General features: G+C 36.4%; 1 protein-coding gene across 2 annotated transcripts in view; it reads left to right on the top strand.

Annotated features, from left to right (window-relative positions):
• Positions 1-24,288, top strand: part of PAPSS1 (3'-phosphoadenosine 5'-phosphosulfate synthase 1) — a 106,920-nt gene extending 82,632 nt beyond the window's left edge. For both annotated transcript variants that reach the window (XM_031010200.3, XM_004040246.5), the window contains exons 11-12: positions 6,088-6,317; positions 23,566-24,288. In XM_031010200.3, the coding sequence (XP_030866060.2) occupies positions 6,088-6,317; positions 23,566-23,704 (369 nt within the window). In that variant the 3' untranslated portion in view covers positions 23,705-24,288. The remainder of the gene's footprint in view (positions 1-6,087; positions 6,318-23,565) is intronic.
• Positions 24,289-25,106: the final 818 nt, after the last annotated feature.

The following is a 25,106-nucleotide window of genomic DNA, read 5'->3' as shown; positions in this document are numbered from 1 at the left end:
ATGTACAACTAAGATTAGGGATATTTTAATATGGAACTCATGAGATTAATTAAGGTATAGATTTTTTACACAGCAAAATTAGGTAATGCACTTGACTTCCTAAAGAATTTTTATAGCATTAACACAACCAATGTTTTTGACAGTCTAGAAAATAATATTCAAACATTTACTAAAAAAATAGTTTCTGTGCCTGATGTTCTTTTATAAACACTTTGAGTATATAAAGTTGGCCTTATGGAATATTGACTTTAATAAAATTTATTACACTTAAATAAATGCAGATTTTGGTGTGAAGATATAAAGAAATAAGCCACTTAAGTAGGACTTAAATTTTAATTGTTCAATTCATTATTCTCAGTATTTTTAATTCAGAAAAATTGAAAATATCATATATCTAATCTGCCAGATTTCTGGAACAGTGAAATTTCTCAACCGTCAGGTGTGGGGAGAGAATGGTTTAGTGGTAGTGGTATTATATGTAAGCAGTGTAGTCCATTTTATAATTTTATAATGTAATTAAATTTGAAAAGTAGGTTTTTAATTTGTTTTTGTTTTAGAAACTAATGAAAATAAAATTTACCAAAGTCTTTGCCAGGTTTGGAAGTGGGGAGATAAGTGATAGACAGTATTTTCAAATGGATTTGGAACAAATGAGATTTTCAGGTTTATAAAAAGGGGCATGAATTAAAAGGTTAAGAAACTCTTCTCAATAACATGCCATATTGGGATTAATCTAGAACAATTCTAACTCTGAAGGATTTTATATTATAAATGTGTGTGGAGGTAAGTAACTGAGGTTCTTATCCATCAGCGATCATTGACTTATTAGTCATGTGGTATCTTAACCTATGATGGATGGCAAGGAGAAACCATTATAGAACTAAAATTTTCATAGATAAATTTTTTTAAAGCATTGGCTATAATTTGGACCAGAAACTACTTTCCTATTCTCACTATTGGATAGTAAACTTAACTAATTCTTACTTGTTTGACTCACACTATGGAGATTAAGTAAAAATTTGAGTAAACCTTAGCTCCACAAATGTCTTTGGGAAGGAAATTTTGAAACAAATAATCTGTTTATTTTAATTACAGTTATTTATTTTTAGTAGCCCATGTTCTGCCTTCCATTTTGATAAGACAATTCTGAAACCCTATCTAAGGGTGAAATGAGATAATTATGGAAGCTAAGTATTATTTATTTGAATTTGGTCCTCCTGTCCTCCCCTGCTTTTTCATTTTCTCGAACAAGGCGATGTGGAAATTTTGTACCACATGGTGAATCAGGTGCACACTAGGGATTTCATTATTCTGTTTCCGGAGTGTTAAGCTCTGCCTTACACTCCAGAGTGTTACCCCCTTTGGTTTCTTAGAATTCATACTTCTCATCACTCTCATTCCTCCTCTTCCTTGAGTTGCACGCTTCTGCTGTCGTTTCACTAGTAAGCAAATTCAGCGAGTGATTTTCCAAAATCAGATTCTCTAGGGCATGATGATTGTGTTAGAGATCAAGGCCTAGAACGTTTGTTTCGTTTCTCCCCAACATTTCTACTATGTATTTTGTATCGTAAAACTGCTTCTTAACCTTCCTATATTATAAATATCTTCTTATGTTAATTTAAATATTGATCTTTTTTTAAATGATGGCACAGTTCCCTGCTGTTTAGGAATTTAATTCAATAACAACACCCAATTGAAGGATCTTTGAGTTAGTCTCTGTCTTTTGACAACGCGTAATGAATCCCGAAATGAACCTTTTTTGCATATTTGCCTCACAATATTTCTGGAATTGAAATTGCTTGGGTTTTTTGACATTTTATCAAAATCTTGACTTTCAGATATCTTATACCCAGTTTTCTTTCACATAAGCAGAGCAAAGTAGTATAATACTGTTTAAAAAGGTAATCACTGTGCACTCACATGCCTGCTTTGTCACTGACTTTGAAATACTGGAAGCTTGAAAGTTTGTGACTGACAAGATAAACAGAGAAGCACACTTACTAAGCCAGGGGTCTCTGTGTACCTATGTCACCAAGTCCATGAAACACCACAGCTTCCAGAAAATGCAACTGTTGTGCTATTTCGGGTGATAAGAATATTTTAAAGTCTTATAAAGTAATGTTTATTACATAATTTTTTAGTTTCATGGTCCCAGCATGTAGATTATTCTTTCTGTAAGGTTATTACCAGCATATAAATTTATGTTAGTGGTTTTATTTATTTATTTATTTATTTATTTATTTATTTATTTTTAAGTGGTTTTATTTTTAAAATGTTAACTCACTGGTCACATCCTATTGTTTCTCCTTTTTGTTTCCTATAATTGCCTCACTTTATCATAAAAACAGTTTGTAGGAGATTGGAAGTATGTAGAGGAAAGCAGTCTGTATTTGCTCCACCTATTTCCTTTAATTATTGGCCTGCTTTTAAATACAGAGGTCATTGAATTGACATGTCGGATGAGCATCTTCTTGGCTTTGTTGATGACAAAAAGAATCGTATTTGTGGAAATATTTTTCTCTTTAATTCTTTTAGTTTATTTTAAGCTGTACCCTAGTGAAAAAAGATCAGCAAACGTATACCATATTAATGCTTGGGAATAAAATACAGTGTAAAAGTTAAGATTTTTTTCCCTCGAGTTTTTTCTCTCACTTTTTGTTTTTAGCAGTCATCTTTAGGGAACTTGTCTTTTTCAAACAGTAGGTTTCTTTGGTCAGGGAACTGGAAATTGATGAAGTCTATCTAAAAAAGTGTATTCATGTTTTAGTCAAGGCTAATAGAATATAAAAAATAAGGAAAAATAAAACATTTTAGAAAAAACTTTAAAAATATGTCTAGAATAGGCCAGGCGCGGTGGCTCATGCCTGTAATCCCGGCACTTTGGGAGGCCAAGGCGGGCGGATCACAAGGTCAGGAGATCGAGACCATCCTGGCTAACACGGTGAAACCCCGTCTCTACTAAAAATACAAAAAAATTAGCTGGGCATGGTGGTGGGTGCCTGTAGTCCCAGCTACTCGGGAGGCTGAGGCAGGAGAATGGTGTGAACCCAGGAGGCGGAGCTTGCAGTGAGCCGAGATCGTGCCACTGCACTCCAGCCTGGGCGACAGAGCGAGACTCCATCTCAAAAAAAAAAAAAAAAAAAAAAAATGTCTAGAATATTGTAGAAATTTTAGATCTTGTGAATATTTTTTGCAAAATTTAGCCATCTTTTAATTTTTTTTCCAACTTGAGTAATGTATACAAAACCTTATGGTTCATATACTTTGGAATACATTTAAGCAATGTGAGTTAGGAACCCTATGAACCAAATTAGGTAAAATATGAGCTATATTTTAAGAAATGTATTTCTTTGGGTTTATTTTAAATGATGTGTAGATAACATATCTTGTTAATTTTGTTGGTAAATTTGAACCTTAATAAAATGTTCCACCATTTACTTGGAAAAAGTAAAACATGGTGGCAATGTAAATTAATATTACTTCCTAAAAATATCTTGCATGGACCTCAGATGCACAGAATTGGATTAATCATTATCTGTGGTACGTGATGCCTTGTCATTAGCCCCTGAATTAATTGCTCTTTTTAATCTTGATTATGTGTGTATTTGTTATTTTTAAAAACTATTTAATGGCCAGGCACGGTGGCTCACACCTGTAATCCCAGCACTTTGGAAGGCTGAGGTGGGAGGGTCATTTCAGCACGGGAGTTCAAGACTAGCCTGGGGAACATGGCAAGACCTTGTCTCTACAAAAAATAAAAAATAGCCAGGCATGGTGGCGCATCTCTGTGGTCCCAGCTGCTTGGGAGGCTGAGATGGGAGGATTGCCTGAGCCTGGGAGGCTGAACCTGCAGTAAGCCATTTTTGCACCACTGCACTCCAGCCTGAGTGTCAGAGTGAGACCCTGTCTCAAAACCAATAAACAGACTATTTAATGAACAACACAGAATTGCTGCTAATTTGATAAGTATGACTTATAATCTAGCAGGTACTCCTACCAATCCCATTCTTTTTTTTTTTTTTTTTTTGAGACGGAGTCTCGTTCTTTCACCCAGGCCGGACTGCAGTGGTTCTATCTCAGCTCACTGCAAGCTCTGCCTCCCAGGTTCACACCATTCTCCTGCCTCAGCCTCCCGAGTAGCTGTGACTACAGACACCCGCCACCGCGCCCGGCTAATTTTTTGTATTTTTAGTAGAGATGGGGTTTCACCGTGTTAGCCAGGATGGTCTCAATCTCCTGACCTCGTGATCTGCCCGCCTCAGCCTCCTAAAGTGCTGGGATTACAGGCATGAGCCACTGTGCCCAGCCACCAATCCCATTCTTACGCTGCCATTTCCATCATCCGCCAACCCCCACCCCAGATAATCTCTGTCCTGAATTGTGTATTTTTTCCATTATCTTTACACATACACACACAGTTTTATTATTATGTTAAACTATGTGCTCATGAAGCAGGTTAGAGCAATGTACACAGAAACCTGGCAAAACTATGCAAGTGGAAAAAAATCAAGGCAATCATTAACTCTAGGAAAAACAGTTGTACAAAAAGGGGATTAAAATAGAGATAATAGTGGCTAATATTTATTGTATATTTACTGTGTGCCAGGTATTATTCTAAGACCTCACATGTTTCATTTATTAATTTTCTTAAAACTTCTGTGAGATAAATACTATTATAATCCTCACTTTACAGATGAATATTGATTTCACCAAAAATGTTGATATCACTGTACCTTTTGGGGAATAAGAACCTCATTAAATACTCGAATATGGTAGGAAGTCTAAGTGATGCGGAAATAAGGTCTATGTTATATACTATGTAAAATTAAACAGTCATAACAAAGTGTAAGCATGCTGTTTGAAAACATGCAGGCAAACATCAGTAGAAACAACTTAAAAAGTTGAAACCCCTCAGGGTGAACAATTCAAGTGTGAGGTATGGAATTGCCCTCTTACTATTGCACTTTCTGAACTATGTTGGTAAATAGATAAGTACCTGGTATGCAGGAAATTACCAGGAGAGAGAAAATGAAAACAAAACAATAAAAGATGATTTGGTTATTTATGTGTAGTGGTTATCATTTATACCTTATTTTAATATGGAACAGTGATGGTTTTATAAATTATTAAATAATGGAGCCTTACACTGAAAGGAAGCTAAGACCAAATTTCTAGGCCTGAGTTTATCCTAAACTTTATTGGCCAGTCATTTAACCTTTCAGGGGCTTCACTTTCTTCAAATTTTAAGGAGAATGTTGAACTAGAGATGATCTTTTACTGTCACTTTAAATTCTAAAGTTTCATTATTCTAGGTATTAGACTAATTTTTGTTTTTAAATAATAGGTCTTACTAGGTCTGAAACTAGAGGCTTCAAGGCTAGTTTTGGATGCAGCATGGCCGTTTACTCACAACCAATCTTTTTTTTTTTTTTTAGCTAGTATTAGGCATATGTTATAAGATTAGTTATATATTAGTTATACGATTTTCTCAGTACGAGTTTATGTAAGTACTTACATGTCATTTTTGTCCAACAGGGTTTTTTTTTAACCTGTTAAAGTATAATATACAGAAAAGTTCATAAATTATAAGTGTGTATATATCTCAATGAACTTTTACAGTGAGCACACCCTAATTACCAGCACCCAGATACTGGATCAAGAAACAGAGCATTACCATGATTCCAGAAGCTCCTTGCAGTTGCCTCCCTCCAGGGATCAGCCATTATCCTGACTTCTAACCTCATATATTAGATTTTGAGCTGTGTAAATGGCATCTGGTAGTTGTGTAAAATCAAACATCTAGACACATGTATGTTTACATATATCTTATAAGTAATACATAAATATATATACATATATATCCATAAATATTTGTGGATATATGCTTTTAATCTTTTGGTTTGGGGGAGGTTTGTTTTTGTTTTTTGTTAGTTTTGTTTCTGGCTTCCCAGGATGATACATCTAAATTTGTTGAGATTTCCTACCGATAATGATTTTATAAAAAGCATATGCATTTATTATCCACTTACTATTTCTAAGTACATAGTCATAAAAGCAAAGTTATCTAAAATGAAACTTTTATTCTAGGTCCAGTGGCATTGCAGAGCACGGATGGTTGCAGGAGCCAACTTTTACATTGTTGGACGAGACCCTGCTGGCATGCCTCATCCAGAAACAGGGAAGGATCTTTATGAGCCAAGTCATGGTGCCAAAGTGCTGACGATGGCCCCTGGTTTAATCACTTTGGAAATAGTTCCCTTTCGAGTTGCAGCTTACAACAAGAAAAAGAAGCGTATGGACTACTATGACTCTGAACAGTAAGTCTTACATTCTCTGTACAAATCTTTGAAGTACTTTGTGGTCTAGCTGCTCCCAGGGATTTAGCTTATTGTCTAATCTTTACTGATGACAGGTTTTGTGGTACCCATGTCAGAGAAAGGTAAACCCAGAAAACTAATTTCCCAACATTCTGGAAATTAGAAGTAGAAATAAAACTTGAATCTAGTTTCATGGTTTCAGGAATTTTGTTTTGAAGTCTGTAAGGACAATATTGTTATTTCTCTGCCTACTGTGTCTGCTATAGCTTACTGAGCATAAGTAGTTTGAGGACTTAGTGATGTTTACTCTGGTAAGCCCAGGGAGTCTATGTATGGAGAGAGAATTTAGCTAATATTTGTGCAATCACTATGTGACAGGCAATGTCCTGATTATTTACAAGTATTAAATTATTTACAGGTTGTGTATCCCTTGTATGAAATGCTTGGGGCCAGAAGTGTTTTTGATTTTGGATTCCTTCAGATTTTGGAATATTTGAATATTTGAATGAGGTACCTTGGGGATGGGACTCAATTCTAAACATGAAATCCATTTATGTTTCAAATATACCTTATATATATAGCCTGGAGGTAACTGTATACAATATTTTACATAATTTTGTGCACGAAACAATTTGTGTACATTGAGCCATCAGAAAGCAAAGGTGTCAGAGATGGAATTTTCCACTTTTGTCATGTTGGTGCTCAAAAATTTTCAGATTTTGGAGTATTTTGGATTGTGGATTAGGGTGCTCAACTTGTATTTTCCACAACAATCTCTGAAGTAGGTGCTGTTACCTCCATTTTATAGGTGAGTATCTAGAGGCATACAAAGGCCAAGTAGCTTGTATAAGGTCACAGGACTAGTAAATGGCAGCTCAGCAGATGAACCGAGGCAGTCTGGTTGTAGAGTCTGTGGTCTTAATCATTAACAGCACAACTTCTGTCTTCAAAGATCTTAGGAAGAGCAAAAAACCCCAAGCTTTTAGTACAAATTATTGGTAGTATTGAACATTGTATTTGTCCGTTTTCACAGTGCTATAAAAAACTACATGAGACTGGATAATTTGTAAACAAAAGAGGTTTAATTGACTCACAGTTCTGCATGGCTGGGGAGTGAAGGAGAAGCAAAGCACGATTTACATGGCCACAGGAAAGAGAACAAAGCGGGGAAGTGCCACACTTTTAAACCGTCAGATCTATGAGAACTCACTATCTTGTAAACAGCATGGGGGAAACTGCACCCATGATCTAATCACCTTCCACCGGGCTCCTCCCCTGACATGTGGGGATTATAATTCAAGATGGAATTTGTGTGGGGACACAGAGCCAAACTATATCAAACATACGTGAGGGGACTTCAAAAAGTTTGTGGAAAATGGAATTAAAACATAAAAATAAAAAATGTAAACTTTATTTCTTAACATAAGCTCCATCAAGATCAGGACACTTTTGTGAGTGATGATACCAGTCATTTAATCCATTCCTGAAGGATGAGGGTATCTGGAGATCTGGAGACTAGGGATAAAAAAGAACCAAGGGTCCTGGGAATTTAACCATGTCAATGTAGTCTTTTTTGACTGAAGAAAAATGGGTGCCCCTTAAAGATTTTTTAAGATTAGGAAATGAAGCCAGAAAGAGCCAAATTAGGACCTTAGAGGTGGATGCCTAATAATGTCCCATTGAAATTCCTGTAAAATTGCCCTTGTTGGATGAGAGGAACGAGCAGGAGCATTGCCATGGTGGAGAAGGACTCTCTGGTGAAGCTTTCCTGGGCATTTTTCCACTAAAGATTTGGCTAACTTTCTCAAAACATTCTCATAATAAGTAGATGTTATTGTTCTTTGGCCCTCCAGAAAGTCAACAAGCAAAATGCCTTGAGCATCCCAAAAAACTGTTTCCACGACCTTTGCTCTTGACTGGTTCACTTTTGCTTTGACTGGACCACTTCTGCCTCTTAGTAGTCATTGCTTGGTTGTGCTTTATTTTCAGGATTGTGCTCGTAAAGCCACGTTTGATCTTCTCCCTCAGTTCTTACCAGGATCTTGATCCCACTTGTTTAAAATGTCCATTGAAAGCTTTGCTCTTGTCTGCAGCTGATCTGGGTGTAGTGGTTTTGGCACCAGTCAAGTGGAAAGTTTGCTCAACTTTAATTTTACAGTCAGAATCGTGTAAGCCAAACCAATTGAGATGTCTATGGTGTTGGCTTTTGTTTCTACTATCAAAATTGTTGGTCTTGGGCATGGGCAAGATTAATTTCTTCCTTGAAAATTTATGTGGTCTGCCACTATGGGCATCATCTCCAACATCATTTTGTCCCTTCTTAAAATGTAAACTGCTGATTTCTTTGGAACATTATCCCCATAAACTATTGCTGAAGCATCAGTGATTTCACCATTCTTTTACCCAAGCTTAACCATAAAGTTGATGTTTGTTCTTGCTTCAGTTTTAGCAGAACTCATATTGCCCTGATAGGGGCTCTTTTTCAAACTGATGTCTTACCCTCCTTAGTGCCTCAAACTAGATCCTGTTCAGACATGTTATAATCAGTTAGTGTGAGTTTATTTTGGTGAAAAATGGAAATCCATGCATAGTTGTTTTTGATAATGAACATTTTCCATGAACCTTTTGGAGGCCCCTTGTATCTGTCTCTCTTTGACCGACAGGATCGTATTAACTTTCATCTATAGGTAGTACACTCTGTAAGTTTTAAGTGGTAGTGTGAAGCTGTAAACTCTGAAGTTGTGGGTTATAGCCCTGTCCTTGCTATATAACTTGAGAGTCCTGTCTTCTCTGCCCTGTTTCCTTGTCTCTGGAATAAAGGCAGTGGACAGGGTGATTCCCTCTTAGCCCAAAATGTGTAGCTCTTTGCATTATCTATAGCACCTAGTTATTTTTACACCTTAGTAGGTACTTGTACATATGAAATGTTTTGTGCTTGACCTTTATTTAGTATACCTGCTCTTTTAGTACAAATCACAATCCACATTCAGCAAGCAAACAGATAATACAACAAGCAAAACAGATAATTTTTTTAATTTACATTTTTATCAGTGTCAGCTCTACTGACATGTACTAATTGGAAATTGACTATGGCCTAGTAACCATTAGTCTGAAAGCTGCCATCCTTTCCCATGATACTTCATAGTTGGTTCCCCATTTAGGAATAATGTAGCCCTGACCCTGTGTCCTCATTTTTATGGCTCATTTTGTAATAGTGGGGACAGAAGAGAAAAAGAAACCTTTAAAAAATTAAAACAACATTCTCTTGTTTCTAAAATGGATATAAAGTTTGTTGTCATTTGATTTATTTGAAATAAATGATAAGTTGTCTGGAGAAAGAAATACTATTATTACCAGTGGAGATTGGGAGATGTTAGGTTTCTCATTAATGACAGAAATAATTCTGGAGACAATGCATACTTTTAGATGACAGCAGACTTTTCTGAGTGATGAACTGTAGCTAAAATGCAGGAAAGTCTTATGAGAGTGAATGAACAGAAAAGGCAAGTGTAAAAGGACTCCTGACTATTCCCTATATAATTCAAGACGGAAGATATTCTAGTTTATATTTTCTGAAGATCTGAAATGTGGCCCAGATTCTAGTATACTTCTGAACCACACCAAAAGAAAAATTTGCAACAAACTAGAACATTTTTACCCTTGTACAAAATTAGGTTTGTAAACATTTAGAAAAAGTTCTAAATCATGTGGGATTTTTTTTGCCTTTAAAAGAAATATGTATCTATATGTATGTGTGTATATATACTATATATGTACACCTAGTACGATTTCACTGTCTAAAAAGTGCAGCTGTAAAAGCGGTGTGCTGAGAGTTATAAAAGGATTTTTTCTACCAATGGACCTTTTCTACCAAAAGGATGCCTTAAAATTTTTTTAAGAAAAAAAAAAGAATAAAAAGAAATATAGTAAACCTTGAACTGTTTTACCACAAAAGGTGATTAAAACTTTAAAATATAAATTGATTATTAAGGGAAGTAAAAAAGTTTTGAGTACAGTTCTGCCCTTTTATGGTAGGCCATTGTCAAAAATTCTAATTTACTTAGTCTGGGGAGAGGCCCTATAATTTGTAGTTCCTCTAAAAGCTCCCCACTTTAAAACCACTAAAAAAGGGTAGCAGTGCCTTCCTGCAGATCTATAAAACATACAATGTCAGGTGAAATGCTGGGCCCAGAAACCTTTTGCTTCTCCCCTAGCATGAGATTTATTTAGTTTGTGTATAAGGGATTATGAACACAATCTTGTTCTGAGCGTTAGGATTAACTTCCTTAAGTTGCTGATATAGTGGCAAGGGAGAGCAAGGAGAGGGAAATAAAATTATTCTGCTAATGGCTAAATGCTTAAAACTTAGGTGAATTTCCATTTTGATGAGTTATGAAAACCAAACTAAAAAGAGATGAGCTTTTCTTTTACACTTCTTGTGCCAAAATGTTTCATTACTGTGGTCTTTTTGCATGATCAGTTGGTTTAATCACATGCAGGACCCTAAACCCCATCTGTATGTAGTTGACTGATGTGCTGGTAAGCCTTTGATAACTTTGATGTTTGGTTAAATAACTGTGTAGTATTGCTTTAAGTCTCTCTTTTAATCATTCAAAAGCTAAATAATTACATCAGTTCTCTTAAGATTTTCCAAAGATGAATTCTGTATTAGTTGCATGAGTGGCTCATTTTCTTGGAATTTTTTGGGGGTTACCAAATCTTAATAAGTAATAACTGGGGAAGCTTTAAAACTGCCTTAGTTTTCTAACTTTTTGTGTTTGTGTTCAAAAATAATTAAGTTGATGGTAATACGTTGGAAAGTGATTAAAATTTTGTGGAAAGGTGATAGCATTTGATGTAGTGAGAAAACAGTTATTAATTATGCACATATGAGGTTGTCTTTTGTTTGATTAATGGATGTTACTCGGCGCCAGCTTTTATGTAATTAATGAATTTGTTTTGTTTTTTATTTGATTAAATACCAATGTAAGACAATGCTTAGGAGAAAAGAAACAAACTTTATGAAGATTTCAGGCAAAACATTGTTGATAAGAATTATGATAAAAATCATCTGTTTATATTTAGAAAGTTAAGGAGTTTCAAATTAGTTATAATAGGCACTAAAGGAAATTTAGTTTTAGGACTACAAGATTAAAGTCCATTCTTTCAGAAATTGCAAATAAACTTTTAGAGGTAATTCAGTTATCTGTATTTTTTTCCCTCTATTATAATGTAAGTCTTTGTATTAGGGTAGATAGATACAGAATTATTCAGATTAGTGAAATAGTAAACTCAAAAAGCAGACAGTACACCCGAGTGAGAGTGCCTTGTGGAAATGGGTAAATGAATGGGTAGGTGGACATAAATGCCTGTTATCTGGTTATTTCCACATTTTCAATAGAGTATTTCTTTCATGTTTTTGATGCCAGAGTATACTTTTTTTTTTTTTTTTGAGACGGAGTCTCACTCTTTTGCCCAGGCTGGAGTGCAGTGGTGCTATCTCGGCTCACTGCAAGCTCTGCCTCCCTGTTTCACGCCATTCTCCTGCCTCAGCCTCTCGAGTAGCTGGGACTACCAGCGCCTGCCACCGCGCCCGGCTAATTTTTTTTATTTTTAGTAGAGATGGGGTTTCACTGTGTTAGCCAGGATGGTCTCGATCTGACCTCGTGATCCGCCTGCCTCGCCCTCCCAAAGTGCTGGGATTACAGGCATGAGCCACCGCGCCCGGCCCAGAGTATACTTTAAATAATGTACTGTTAGTGTCATTTTTAAAAAACACTGTAACTGTAGGCATCCTTCAAGGCTTTTGCAGATATACTTTCCATGGGAGAGCTCATCCGTTCCTGTGGTTTCTGTGGGGGTGATTTTTAAACCTGTACATCAGTGTTTCCCAGTTGTATTAGTTTTTTGTTGTTGCGTAACAAAGCACCACTTAAAGTAACACCCATTTATTACCTCATGCATGGTTCTTTAGGTCAGAAGACTGGGTGTGCTTGACAGGGTTCTCTGGCCAGGTTGGGTTCTTATCTGAAGGCTCTGAAAGGAATCCACTGTCAGACTGAACCTTGTTATTAGCCGAGTTCAGTTCCTTCTAGTTACAGAACTGAAGTCCTTGTCTTCTTACTGGCTATTGGCTGAGCATTGCTGTCTGCTCCTAGAGGCCACTTTTGGTCTTTTTTTGTGGGCCGCTTCATCTCAGCAGTAGAACCTCCCTCATGTTGAATCCCTGTCATGCCTCAGATCTCTCTGACTTCCCTTCTGCTACAAGACAGGAAAATTTGAGTGATTAGCTTAGGGCCACGCAGATAATTTTGCTGTTTTAAGGTCAACTGATTAGTAACTTTAATTGTATCTGCAAAATCTCTTTTGCCATGCAATAACATAGGATGGTAATAACACTGGGGGCAAAGGTCATTGGGGCCATGTTAGAATTCTGCCTGCCACACTAGTGAACATTTCTACTTAGATTTCTTGCTTCTTTGATTTCTTTCTAAATTTATTTCTTCTTCGGCCATTTCTTAAAATGGCCAAAACCAGCTTTACCTTTACCCTCATAATACCCCCAAATCCTACATTTCTTTAGTTACTTCTTATTCGCACTATATAGAACCTTAAAGTCCTTTATCCTTTCCCCTCACTCTTCATAGCCAAGTCTTACCAAGTTGACCACTGAAACGTTTCTTGTGTGAATTCTTTCCTTTCCCTTTCTTGCCACAGTCTTTGCAATACGCAAGTATTTCTGTTAGAGTATTGGGAAACTGTCTTTTCTGTTAATTCATAAAATGCCTTGTTTTTATTAATTTTGATGTTTCGTCTGAATACATGTAGAGTCTGACTATAACTGCGTGAATTTACCAATGAGTCTCATCCTGTATTTGTTAATTTTGCACATACTTCATAGTGGGGAGTTGCTTCATGATCATTAATAGATAAGACCTAATTTAAACTCTATCATATTGTCTTCTAGTATGCATTTGAATTATAATTAGGTATAGTATAACTATGTATATTTTTGAAAATCAAATTATATATTTTATATATACTGGATCTTGTATTGAGGTCAATACATTCTATTGAAATTAGTACAAAACTTTTACTTTACTTTGCATTATTCATTTATTAATTTCTTATGGAGCCTTTACTATTTGCAAATAGTTTGCTTGCAAGCCATTGCTAGGTTGTAGGTACTATAGTTGGAAACAGGCAGATATTGTCATTGCCCTTATGGAACTTAAATTCTAGGAAAGAAGACAGATAGTAAACCACTGACCATACAATTGAAGATGGTAAGTACTTGGCAGAAGACTGTGGGAAACGCAGTTAGCACTTGCTTGACCAAGCCTGAGGTACCGGGGATAGGTTCCTGGAGTAAGTGATGTTTGCGCTAAGCTCCAAAAGATGAGTCGGCACTCCTTTGATGAAGAAGGGAATAATAGTATTCTGGACAAAAGGATCCGTGCATGTCAAGGTCTTGGGTGAGAAGGATCATAGAGGGTTAAACAGAGTGAGGTAGAACAGAGTCAAAGGAGGATGATGAGATATTCGGAGGCCAGATAAGTCAGTTCTTGAAAGGTAGGAGCTGGAGTTGATAAGAATTTTTAAAAGATGGTGGTGTGACTGTATGGATTGGTTATAAAAAATTCGGGGTTCTGGTAAAGAGGTAGGTTAGATTTAACAGATTGCCTTTCTGAAGAAATTAAAAATGCTGGATTAAATGAAACATTTTCATAAAAGTATTGTGGATCTGACAAGATGATGATGAGAACTGTGAGGCCAAAACCTGTAAGCGAATGCTGAAAATTCACATAAGCTGAGCGTTGAAGCTGCTTTTGCCCTGGTAAACCTAACAAACTTGAGAGTATTGATTTTCAATGCCTCATAGTGTAGATGGGGATAGAAAATACAACTCTGCTCGTGATCAAGGTGGAGAGCCCAACAGGAGACACTCCCATTCAGTTGAGACTCCCTCCCGCCTTAATTAAGTATAAGGGAGAACCTGAAATGAACCCAGTTCCTTCTCCTGTTCTAGGAGACTGTGAGCAGGACATTCTACTTTAAGCTCGAAAGCTGAAAGCTCTGCTCAAATGGGCCAGACTTACATTACCTGGATGATATTAAAACAAACAAACAAAAAACCCTCAAGTCATGAAATTAGTTTTTTGTGGTTCTTAAGTAGGCAGGCCTCTAAGCATTCAGCAGAAGCAAACATAAACTCTTCCTAGAGCAGCACATCAGTGTCCTAGGTCTCGACTTACTCCTATAAATATTTATATATACTTAATGAACAGTTTTAGTCAAAAATGACAAAGGATACAAGGCAACAAAGCACCATAAGCAAGAAAAAAATGGAAACTACAGTCAGCAGAAGCAGACCTGCAGAGACTTCACATGTTAGAATTACCAGATATAGATTACAAAGTCAGTATACTTGTAGTGTTTGTAAAACCAAGGACAAGTGTGAAAGTATCCACATGGAACATAAAAGTTATAAAAGTGACCTAGAAGTTTAGAAAAGAGAAAGACAGGGAGGTCAGTGTGTAGGCATGTATCAGTATCATATGGGTGGGCTGCAATGGGCAGACTGGAGGAAGTGGCTTGACTTCAAAGCATCTTCAGGAGGCACAGTCAGTAGGACTTGTAGTATAATTGTTATATTAAATGAAGGCTGTTTTGCTTTGTCTTACCAAATACATAAATCTACTCACCTCCCCCATTTCAGAACAAAACCGATTTAGTTCAGTATCCTCTTTTGTAATTCCACAGGTAATGGGCAGAGAGTTTTAATGGAAGGAACTGTAGGTATAAAAGTGTGATGGAATTAGTGAAGGGTTCGTGTTTCACACACCATCATTATTGTGTACAATTTAAATTTTCTGTAACAGCAAATATTTTGATTCCAAAAGTGTTCTGATGGCAAGAGTCTGCTTCTACATTTCGTAAAGCAGTTAATAAAAGATTTTGTGTATTTTGCTCCCTTTAGAATATTATCCAACAATAGAAGATGATACATTCTACCTAGTTTTTATGGCAAACTTTCTTTAATCAGTAATGAAACAGATGACATGGAAATATGCATTATTTGTTTTATCTTTTCATAAGCCCCTCTTTTGAAACCATTGTAGGGAGGTGAGAAGCTTACATTTTCTGGAAATAAAATAAAAGTGATTTTTTTCCCTTAGTGGTTGATACTAGGAATGATAGATAAGACACCATTAAAGAGATGTTATTATGGTATTTTTGGTATAAAACCCAGCAATACCTATATGCTGCTCTTAGTCAACTATAGTATCTGGGAGAAAGAAGGGAGGGGGAAGGGGAGATATGCATGGAGCAGTAAACAGCAATTGAAGACAGAGCAGTACTCTTGGGCTTTGCCCCCAGTGTGGAATTCTAGTGAGCTGGAATCGACTACGTTGAAGACATTTTTTTTAATGCCAGGAAGCCAAAGTAGCTTTGAACCCAGAGCAGGACAAAGGTCATTTTCTCTTTCTCTAAAGCCCTGATGGGGTTTGACCACTCTTGTAAAGTATCAGTACCAGAGGAAAAGTAAAAAGAGCAAATGAGACAGTTCCTGAATGAGTACTTTCCCTAGTGCATATGTAGAGCAGTCCAGGTCTCCCCATACAAGTGCCCTTGATGTCCTCCAGTGGAAGGAAAATAGGTCCCAGCCATTTGTGCTCACTCTTAAAAACCTGTCTTCCGGCTGTGCGCGGTGGCTCACGCCTGTAATCCCAGCACTTTGGGAGGCTGAGGCGGGTGGATTACGAGGTCAGGAGATCAAGACCATCCTGGCTAACATGGTGAAACCCCGTCTCTACTAAAAAAAATACAAAAAAAAATTAGCCAGGCGTGGTGGCAGGCACCTGTAGTCCCAGCTACTCGGGAGGCTGAGGCAGGAGAACGGCATGAACCTGGGAGGCGGAGCTTGCAGTGAGCTGATATCGTGCCACTGCACTCCAGCCTGGGTGACAGAGCAAGACTCCTTCTCAAAAAAAAAAAAAAAAAAAAAGATAAAAAACCTGTCTTCCTAGAAAGTTTCTTCTTTGTGGCTAAGTAGGGTGCCCTGATTTTGATGCATTCTTGGGTGAATAAGGGGTAAATGGAGTAAGTGCCCCCTAAGAGGTCAACCAATTGAAAATATGTTTGAGAAAAATTACGAGAGCATTTAAAAAGAGAAAATTAACACCTATGTCACCAATACTTTTTGTGTGGTTTGCTTTTATTCTCTTTATACATTAATCTAACACAGTTGTACATAGTTGAGTTTATAATATAATAGAGTTTTGTGTCCTGCTTTTTAATTTACTTTTCATGAGCATCATTCCATGCTACTAGAAGTTCTTTGTTATCATTTTAATGGCTCTTTGTCAGTATCTGTTACCATACTATGCCGTTAAGTCTCACTGGTTGTAGTTGAATAAAGAAGTTTATGAAGGCTCCCCCCTACTCTGGAAGAGGCTTCCTCACAGCACACTCATGTCCTTAGGTATCACTGGGGGCAGGTAGCATCGATCTCCTTGTCCCATTACTTCCCATTCCTCTTAAAAACACAGAGTATAGTTTTTCTGTATCTGTACCATCAGATGCCACTGAGATCTGGCCATGATGTTCCCTTAGGCTGTAGACCTGAGCTGTGTCTAGTCATTGACCTTCTTTCTTACTGTAAAGAGGTCTAGGAGGAAATAACTATAAAGCTATATGTCTTATATAGTGATGTTTTGTTCTGTTACCTGCTTTTCTTTTTTCCTGTGACTTTGAGATCTCTTTTTTCTTTTCTGCCCCTTTAGGGTGAGAGTGAAATTTACATTTTATAAAACTATCAACTCAATCTTTCTTTCTTTCTTATTATACCCATTAGCAGGGTTTCTCAATCTCAGGAGTATTGGCCTTTTGGGCCAGATAATTCTTTGTTCTGGAGAGGCTGTCCTATGCATTATAGGATGTTTGCCCTGGGGAGGGGGAAGAGGATGGCAAAAATCATCTCTGTTGAGAAATTGAGTTGATTTTGCAGTACACTTTAGGACAGCCCTGGAAGTCCATTATTTGGCTGAATATTTAATAGGTGCCACATTCTAGCCTTTATTTAAAAGACTGGAGTGCTGGGAGGAAAACATGACAAATGAATGGCTTTTATTAATTAGATTTTAGAAAATTCAATTTTTCATGTCTTTCAATTGGTCTTTGGTTTGAAAATAAAAATTGTTAAGTTTGTCATGTATGATGTCAAACAGTGCTTAAATTCCTAAAAAGATAGCCATAAATGTTTATGTGATTTTGAAGAGAATTTTTAATGCCAGTCTTAAGAATGCTTCATGTTTTGATTATACTATGTTTGATGTAACCCGCTTTCAAGTTAGATTAAAAAGTTAGACTCAAAACAGATTCACTTATAAGTTACCACTATTATTTTTCGTCCTATCAAAGAAGAAATTCCCTTTTGCTTCTCTGAATTGCTTGTTGCCTAGTTAGCACTTTTAAAAAGCTGGTCTAATCGAATATGAACCTTCAAAAGATACACTTGAAGGGCCATCTGCTGACCCCAGCTCTTGTCCATGTGAGCAACTTGTAATAGTGGCTCTGATGGCCATGTATGTGGAGTGAGAAACAGCAGATGGTTGTAAAGATTTAAAATCTTCAACAAGTGGCCGAGAGTCATTTCTACTTTGGAGTTAGTCAAGATGCTGGCCACATGTGGTTAGTATGTTATGAAGAGTTTCACATATTCTGCTCATTTTGGGTTTTTTCCCCTCCTTGCTGTTCTAACCTCTTCTCTTTTGTTTTAAGAGCTAGCATTCTGTCTGCTGTAGATTATAAGAATCTGTAACCAAGTGGTTTTGAAAAGGAAAAAAAGCAAACATACTTGTATTTCTTTTTCCAGGTGCCATAGAAGATTGGTTAACTAATGTAATGAAATGGCCCAAATTAGAATTTATTTGTAATGAAAACCTAAGGTCCCTTATTTAGTAGCCTTTCCTGCTACTGGCAGATTCCTGATTACTCACAGGTGAAGTTCAGAGATAATTTTAGCCCATTCCAGAAATTCTTCAGTTTTTTTTAAATTTAGTTATTTCTGTAAAATAATGTCCATTTGAAGATGTACTTGTGAAAAATATGATTTGATTATGGTGACTCTTGTGTCCACTCCTTGAACCTACATTCTGATAAAAAGTTAAAATCCTTATGTGACAGAGATGGAAATGTAAGTATGAGGTGGAGGAAAATGTGTTTTCTGTAGCCAGGGTGGAGTGGAACCATCACCATGTGGAAGCGGAAACTCCCATTCCGTGTGATGAAGAAATGCTTGTGGCATGCAGGGCAGATGGAGTGTGAAATAGCTTCAGGACAAGAGGTACCCAGGGACCTTGGTTTAAAATTGCAATTTCAGAAGGAATGCAAGCAAACTTCTGGATTTCAGACAGTTTGGCATTCTGGGGAAAGAAAGGACTTTAATTGGTCTGGCTTTTTCCCAAAAAGTTAGACAGAGTCATCTAGCAAGCTGCTCTCTTCTTTTTCATTGCCTTCAACAACAAGCACTTTATAAAGCAAGTGACAAGTTTTTCTTTTTTGAAACCAGAGTTTAAGATTTACATGACCAGAAAGTTCTAGTATCATAATTTTTCAAAATGAAGCTTATTTAGGGAGCCAATAAGTGGACTTCCTAAGGAACTGAAACACATTCAGTCAGTATTTTGTCAAATTATTATTGACCAAACCAGTTTTTAATTTTACATCTGGTTAGAGCAAGCATTTTTGGATATAGTTGGAAAGCTATCTGGACCCCCTCCATAACTAGTCAACTCCCTTAGCTTCCTGTCTAGGCTCTGCTTGCTAAGTCTTGTCCTGAGATGTAACCTTTCTGGCCTGGAGATAAAGTCAACTAACTGCATTGATGGACTATTTTATATATTCATTCACATGCAGATTCTCCACACCCTCAGAAGGCAACCTGACATCTTTATTGAGAAAATTAAGACCATTTTGCATTAACCACCACATCTTTTTCTAACACCAAATCATTTCTGTCTCTCTCCACTCCCCCACCACCTTCTGTTTCCTCTTTTCATCACTCCTGACCCTCCTCCTTGTCAAAGCCCCTCTCCCTGTGTCTTCATCCTGGGCTTCCTTCTCCATCTTATGTTTCTCTTGTTTCTTCTCCTGGCACTCATCCTCCTCCCCTTTCTCATTCTTGCCACTTATTTTCTCCTGCCTATATAACTTGGTAAGCCTTCTCTCGTTTCCTTAAAAAAAAAAAAAAAATCACATCTGAACTCCATTGTGTATCTCTGCCATTTCACTGCTCTATCTCATTCTTTTATCATCTATTAAAACTCTTCTATTAAGGAAGATTTAAATTCTGATTTGTCAATTCAGTGTTTTGTTCCCTACTGTGGTCATCTTCCTAAGCCCTCTGTGGCCTTTCCATTTTTAAGTTTCCCTTCTTCCATGACTACATATAATAATCATCTTGGTTCTCTTTCTACCTTTTTGACAAATGTTTTGCCTTTTGGTGAGTTTTCTTTCTTTGGAGAGCTTCTCCATTTTCTCAAACTCAGTTTTTATTTTAGTTTTGATAAACTTACAAATTGTTTCTAACTCCAGCTCTCCTGATTGTTTTTGAAATCTCTTCTCTCATAGCCTTGCTTATTTTTCTAGGCTCATTTCACATGCAGTAACTTTGTTTTTTCCCCTTAAGTCATAGTCCTTTATGTAATATAAAGATGATAGTTTACTTTATTTTGAACTATAGTAACCAGCTCATCTGCATGGACCCGTATATCATGGTCGACTTGACATTTCTTGCACATTGAATATGATAGAGGTGGGAGATACTCCCTACATTTATAAACTCTCTGAATCAAACCATCTTATTTTGAAGCAATATCTGTTAATCTTTCCTTTTTATCCATCATCTTTAATAATTTGGTGTAGACATGTAAAATGTGTTTTACCTAAGAAGATGAGAGTTGAAATACTGAGTTGAATGTGTATGTCTATCTTCCTGGTAATGCAGGGAATAGGAAGAATAGACAGGATGACTAGGGGAGGATGTCACATATTTGAATTAAAGTAGTAGTACCTTTCTGCTTAATAGTTAGAAATGAGATTATAAAACACTGACATTGATTTTTCTTGTGACTGATTAAATGAGTCACACTAGTTTATATTCGTATCATATATGTATAGCATTCCAGAGTAAAACTCTTAGACATGTTTCAAAGGGGAGTGGAACATTTGTTAAAATCCTGGTTCCTCACTGGGAAGTTGGAAAGGCCAGAATTGGAGCTAACAATGAATCTAAGAGGTAGAACTAGACCGGGAACCAAGTGTCAAGTTGATTGTAAGAACTGACAGCAGTGGTCAGGCAGAGGGGTAGGTCAGGTACAGGAGATGCTTGGAGGCCGGTGGTGAAAAAAAAAAAAAAAAAAGCCGAAGACTCATATAAACCCTGTGAGCAGTTGAGTCATTGAGCACACAGATAACAAACATCAAACAGAGGAAACCAGAAGCTTGATACACCACCTAGATCACTAAGGAAATCATAACACTTCTTTCATGTTCTAGAGCCCACCCTAGTGAGTGGATAGCCCACAAGCTCATAGCTAGACTCAGTGAACTGTGATAAGGAAGATGGTGGAAAGCTGACTAGTGTGGAGGTGAGTGAGGTCAGAGAGAAGACAGATCTGAAGAGGATTATTGATGAGATCGTTATGAAGGGCATGCTGAAACTTCTAATATGAATAGTCCAGATTTAGATAAAAGGGAATGTAGAAGTAGCCCAAACTTCAGTAACTAACATTTCTTATATTATGTATTTATGTGTTCACTTATTTATATCAACACTCCTATCCCATCTTAATGCATGTTAGTTTTTTGTCTTATGACCCTCTGCCACCCACTTCTAAGACCCATTCTTAATTTGTTACATTTGAATAAATATCTTTCAAAAAAAGAAACAAAGTAGTAGCAGAAATTGACCACAGTATTCAGTAAAGCTAAATTCCCCTTTTTGCCACAGTATAAAGTCACTCATTAAGGGCTATGAATGGTGCTATATTGAACCAATACATTTTCCTTTACATGTACGTATTTATCCTTTCATATTTCACCAAATATTTACTGAGCTCCTAGTTAGATAATAAACCACCTTATCACTGGTCAGTTAATATTTATTGAATATATTTGGTATCCCTGGCACCATTCAGATGTATTTTTTACTGCTAATGTCTGTCATTTACAGGTGTGTTAATAGCCATTATAATTGTTGTGAGGCCAGAATGATCACTTCGGATAGAGATTTTTAAAATGAGTTTTTACTCATTATAAAATTATAATAATTGACATTCTCATTTGATTTTGATAATATTGATGATTGATGAAATGATCATTGTAGAAAACTGCAGAAAACATGAACAAAATAAAAAGCACTTGTACGACCACTTCCTAGAAATAACCACTGTTAACATTTGGGCATATTTCTTTTTTTTTTTAAACCCCAACAATGACTACATAGGGCATATTTCTTTATGTGCTCTCTCTTTCTCTCTCTCTCTCTCTATTTTCTAAAAATAGCAGTGATATCTGTCTGAGTTCAGGCTGCTATAAAAAATACCACAGCCTGGAAGGCTTAGATGACAAACATTTATTTCTCACAGTTCTAGAGGTTGGGAAGTCCAAGATCAAGGTGCCAGCAGATGTGGTGGCTGGTGAGGACCCTTTTTCCTGGTTGTGGATGGCTGCCTTCTTGCTGTGTCCTTATGTAGAGGAAAGAGCAAGAATCTCCTGTCTCTTTCTTTTCTTATAAGGGGATTAATCCCATCATAGGGGGCCCACCCTTTTGGCCTCATTTAATTCTAATTACTTCCCTAAGGTTTTACCTATAAGTTCATAGCAATGTTTGTATATAGTTTTGTGTCCTTGTTATTTTATTTATCATTAATCACATCATGAGCATCTTATCCCATCCGTACTTTAATGACTATGTAATATTCGACTCAGGACTATACTGTAACTTATTTAGGATCTTTCGGCCTTTAGGTTATTTATAGTATTTTGCTGTTGTAAAATGACTTTCACATAGCTGTCTTAGGCATAATATTTGTCTGCCTCTAATTATTTCCTTCTAGGTTTGTAGAAGTGTGATTATTAGTTAAAACATACTTGGCATACCTCCAGAAGCCCGGGCCACTTGGTAGTTTATGATTGCACCAGGTTTTCAGGTTAAGTCTATAAATAATGAAGAGAGGAAGGAACATAGAACTGCCAACTAGAAGTAAACAGGCTCGTGATCTGGTTACCTGAGCGACTCTGAATGCTTGCTGAGTCCTAGTTGGCCATCTAGGTTGGTTCCCATGTTTGAGAGACGAGGATGGATGAATTTAAGGTAAGTAATATATGCCATAGTTATACGTGCTCTGTGCTTAGTGGTTTGAGGGCTTTTGTGTGTTTTTATATGTGTGAAGATGAGAAAAACTATCAACACTACCTCTGTTGTGTCTTGTCAATTAAATAGTATTGATTATTGCTACTTGCTGTTCCAGAAAAAAAAAAATTCAGTTTTACTCTTAATATTTCAGTATTAATTTAGCCTTTCAGATTGAAACTTCTTTAAAAGTTTTCAATTTGTGCTAGCTAAATTAGATTTAGTGTTTTCTTGAAAAAAAAAAATCTAGTTTTAGATTAGTGGTTGCCAGGAGCTGGGGAGGAGAGGGCAGAGGGGCAATGCAGGTATGACTATAAAAGGGCAACCCGTGAGATGGGTGTGGTTTTGGAAGTGTTCTGTGGCAGCTACATGAACCTACACATGTGATAAAGTAGTATAGTATTAAGTCCATAAGAGAAATTAGTACAAGTAAAATTAGGAAAGTCTGAGTAAGATTGGTAGATTGTTTCCACACTGATATCCTGGCTGTGATATGCTATAATTTTGCAAGATGTTACCTTTGGGAGGAAACTAGATAAAGGGTACAATGGTGACTGGCTATATTATTTCTTACAATTTCATGTGACTCTACAATGGTCTCAATAAAAATTTCAATACTAATTTTTTTCTGGTTCTAAAAATTGGTAATATTCAATAGTGGTGTTTTTTGTTCAGTGACAAATTTGAAATGAGATTTATATTCACAAGTACTATGTTCAGTATTTTTTTTCATTAAGTTTATCTAATATGAACAGAAGGAACAAATGCTTTTTAAAAATCTAAGTTTCTAAAATTATGAAATAATTTTCTTTTTTTCCTCTCCTTTAGCCATGAAGACTTTGAATTTATTTCAGGAACACGAATGCGCAAACTTGCTCGAGAAGGCCAGAAACCACCTGAAGGTTTCATGGCTCCCAAGGCTTGGACCGTGCTGACAGAATACTACAAATCCTTGGAGAAAGCGTAGGCTGTTAACCCAGTCACTCCACCTTTGACACATTACTAGTAACAAGAGGGGACCACATAGTCTCTGTTGGCATTTCTTTGTGGTGTCTGTCTGGACATGCTTCCTAAAAACAGACCATTTTTCCTTAACTTGCATCAGTTTTGGTCTGCCTTATGAGTTCTGTTTTGAACAAGTGTAACACACTGATGGTTTTAATGTATCTTTTCCACTTATTATAGTTATATTCCTACAATACAATTTTAAAATTGTCTTTTTATATTATATTTATGCTTCTGTCTCATGATTTTTTCAAGCTGTTATATTAGTTGTAACCAGTAGCATACACATTAAATCTTGCTTTTTTTCCCCTTAAAAAAAGAAAAAAATTACCAAACAATAAACTTGGCTAGACCTTGTTTTGAGGATTTTACAAGACATTTGTAGCAATTAGATTTTTTTTCTACATGGAAAATAGAAACTGCTTCCTTTCTTCTTTCCAGTCAGCTATTGGTCTTTCCAGCTGTTATAATCTAAAGTATTCTTATGATCTGTGTAAGCTCTGAATGAACTTCTTTACTCAATAAAATTAATTTTTTGGCTTCTTATTTATGTGATCTATTTTATATTGCTTTGTTTCCGTATACCCTTTCCTCCTTGTGGAAAAGTTTCTGATGGAAGAGGGAAAACGCAGGCATCTTTTATTACTGGAATCCAATACTTAGTTTCTAATACTGTATTACAGTGAAATTTTTGATAGCAGGAGCCTGTGTTCCATTATTTTAAATGGGAAAATAATAAGGCATTCTTAGTCCATCCAAAAAAAAGTTTCTTTGAATATTTCTCTAATATTCTTAAAACACCTGTATAACAATTTCCAAGGATTTGGAACATAGATGGGTACATACTGCTTTAGTTAGGAAAAACTAGCTTATGCTGTAGAAACACATCTCTAAATTTGTGCAGTTAAAAGTTTAGTTACTTAGGAGAAAATGTTTTGGCGAAACAGAAGACAGAAGTTTAAGAGAATATAGTTTTGTGATTAAGAATTCAGATTCTTAAGTCAAACCACTAATTCCTCCTTGGTTTTTGACTTTCAGCTTTATTAGGCCTCAGTTTCCTTGTTTGTGAAGCAAAAGTTATAGTCAGGAATTAAATACTGCATTAAAGAACTGCTGCTTTTATTAATAATTACTTACTTTTAAAATACAGTCTTTGGGCCAAGAAATACAGTGGTATCAAAATTGACAAGACTAGACCTTGGAATCTTTGCTTCATAGTACCACTCTCTAGCTCACTGAGCCAAGTGACTAAATATAATGACAGGGATACATTCTGAGAAATGTGTCCTTAGGTGATTTTGTCATTGTGCAAACATCATAGAGTTGACTTAATCCTAGATGGTACAGCCTACTACACACCTAGG

This window comes from Gorilla gorilla, chromosome 3, assembly GCF_029281585.2.
Source record: "Gorilla gorilla gorilla isolate KB3781 chromosome 3, NHGRI_mGorGor1-v2.1_pri, whole genome shotgun sequence".
Taxonomy (NCBI): domain Eukaryota; kingdom Metazoa; phylum Chordata; class Mammalia; order Primates; family Hominidae; genus Gorilla; species Gorilla gorilla.
Note: the sequence above shows the minus strand (reverse complement) of the source record. Positions and strands in the feature narration are given on the sequence as shown.